Raw genomic sequence first — 1,140 nt, 5'->3', positions numbered from 1 at the left:
GTTCTCTGTGGTCCTAGTATATGGGAAGCGGTGAAGGTGGCGGGTTCCATATGGGTGATTTGGAATGCACGGAATGATTTAATTTGGTTTATTATTGGACTTAAACATTAGGTTGCTTCTTTACTTGAAGCTTGGAAAACGGCCTACTCAGTGACGTCTAATGTGAACTTCCTTTTTTTCACTTCTGCTTCGTCTCTTTCATCACGCGAAATGGTATCAGAGCCTTCTCGACCAGGCTCCTATGTCGCTGCCGGCACCGGCGAGGCAAGTCAAGGAGGACAAGCTCCACCGATTACTCAATCGCCGGCGCAGATGACTTCGACGACGATTCTGCAAGCACATAGGAATTATAGCACAGAGGATCCAGAGAATCATCTTCTCTTCAGCACAAATGATAATCCGAGCCTCATCCTCGTTAGTCCACCTCTGATCGGTAGCTCCAATTATAGCTCGTGGTGCATTTCCATGAGAATCGCCTTGGAGGTGAAAAATAAATGGTGCATCATCGACGGAAGCCTCACGGAACCGAGCAGAGAAAGTAGACAATACGCACCTTGGAGGAGATGTAACCTCATGGTGTGTTCATGGCTGTTTAAATCTGTGCACTCCTCAATAGCACAAAGTGTGATGCATCTGGAGAAAGCCACTGACGTATGGGATGACTTGAGATGAAGGTTCGCACAGTGCGATGCTCAGAGAATAGCGATTCTACAGAATGATATCTATAGTTTGAAGCAAGGCTCCCTAACTGTTAGCGATTACTACACAAAGTATCGAACAATGTGGGAAGAATTGAACGCTTTAAGGCCTCTTCCGGTGTGCAGATGCGATCCAAGGTGCAAATGCGATCTAGTTGATAAGATCAGAAAGGAGCGAGACATTGATCAGGTTATTCGTTTCCTTCAGGGATTAAGCGATGATTATCAAGCCTTGAAATCTAATGTTCTTATCCTAGATCCTTTGCCAGAAGTTTACAAAATTTATGTTATGGCTGAGAAACTTGAACGACAGATTAATGCAACAAGTTTGAATCTAGGCAGCATTGATATCAGCCATGCCAATGCTATTCAGAATATCCAATCTCCCACAGATGATGATGGACAATTTTTTATTTATGTTCTCGCAAGTGCACGAGTCAGT

At 44.2% G+C, this 1,140-nt stretch overlaps 1 protein-coding gene across 1 annotated transcript; it reads left to right on the top strand.

Annotated features, from left to right (window-relative positions):
* Window positions 1-210: 210 nt before the first annotated feature.
* LOC109193907 lies at window positions 211-672 on the top strand. Its single transcript, XM_019344734.1, has one exon. The coding sequence runs from the start codon at window positions 211-213 to the stop codon at window positions 670-672; it is 462 nt and encodes a 153-aa protein (XP_019200279.1).
* The last annotated feature ends 468 nt before the right edge of the window (window positions 673-1,140 follow it).

This window comes from Ipomoea nil, unplaced genomic scaffold (genome assembly GCF_001879475.1).
Source record: "Ipomoea nil cultivar Tokyo-kokei standard unplaced genomic scaffold, Asagao_1.1 scaffold1932, whole genome shotgun sequence".
Lineage (NCBI taxonomy): Eukaryota > Viridiplantae > Streptophyta > Magnoliopsida > Solanales > Convolvulaceae > Ipomoea > Ipomoea nil.
This window is presented reverse-complemented; position numbering and strand designations above follow the sequence as displayed.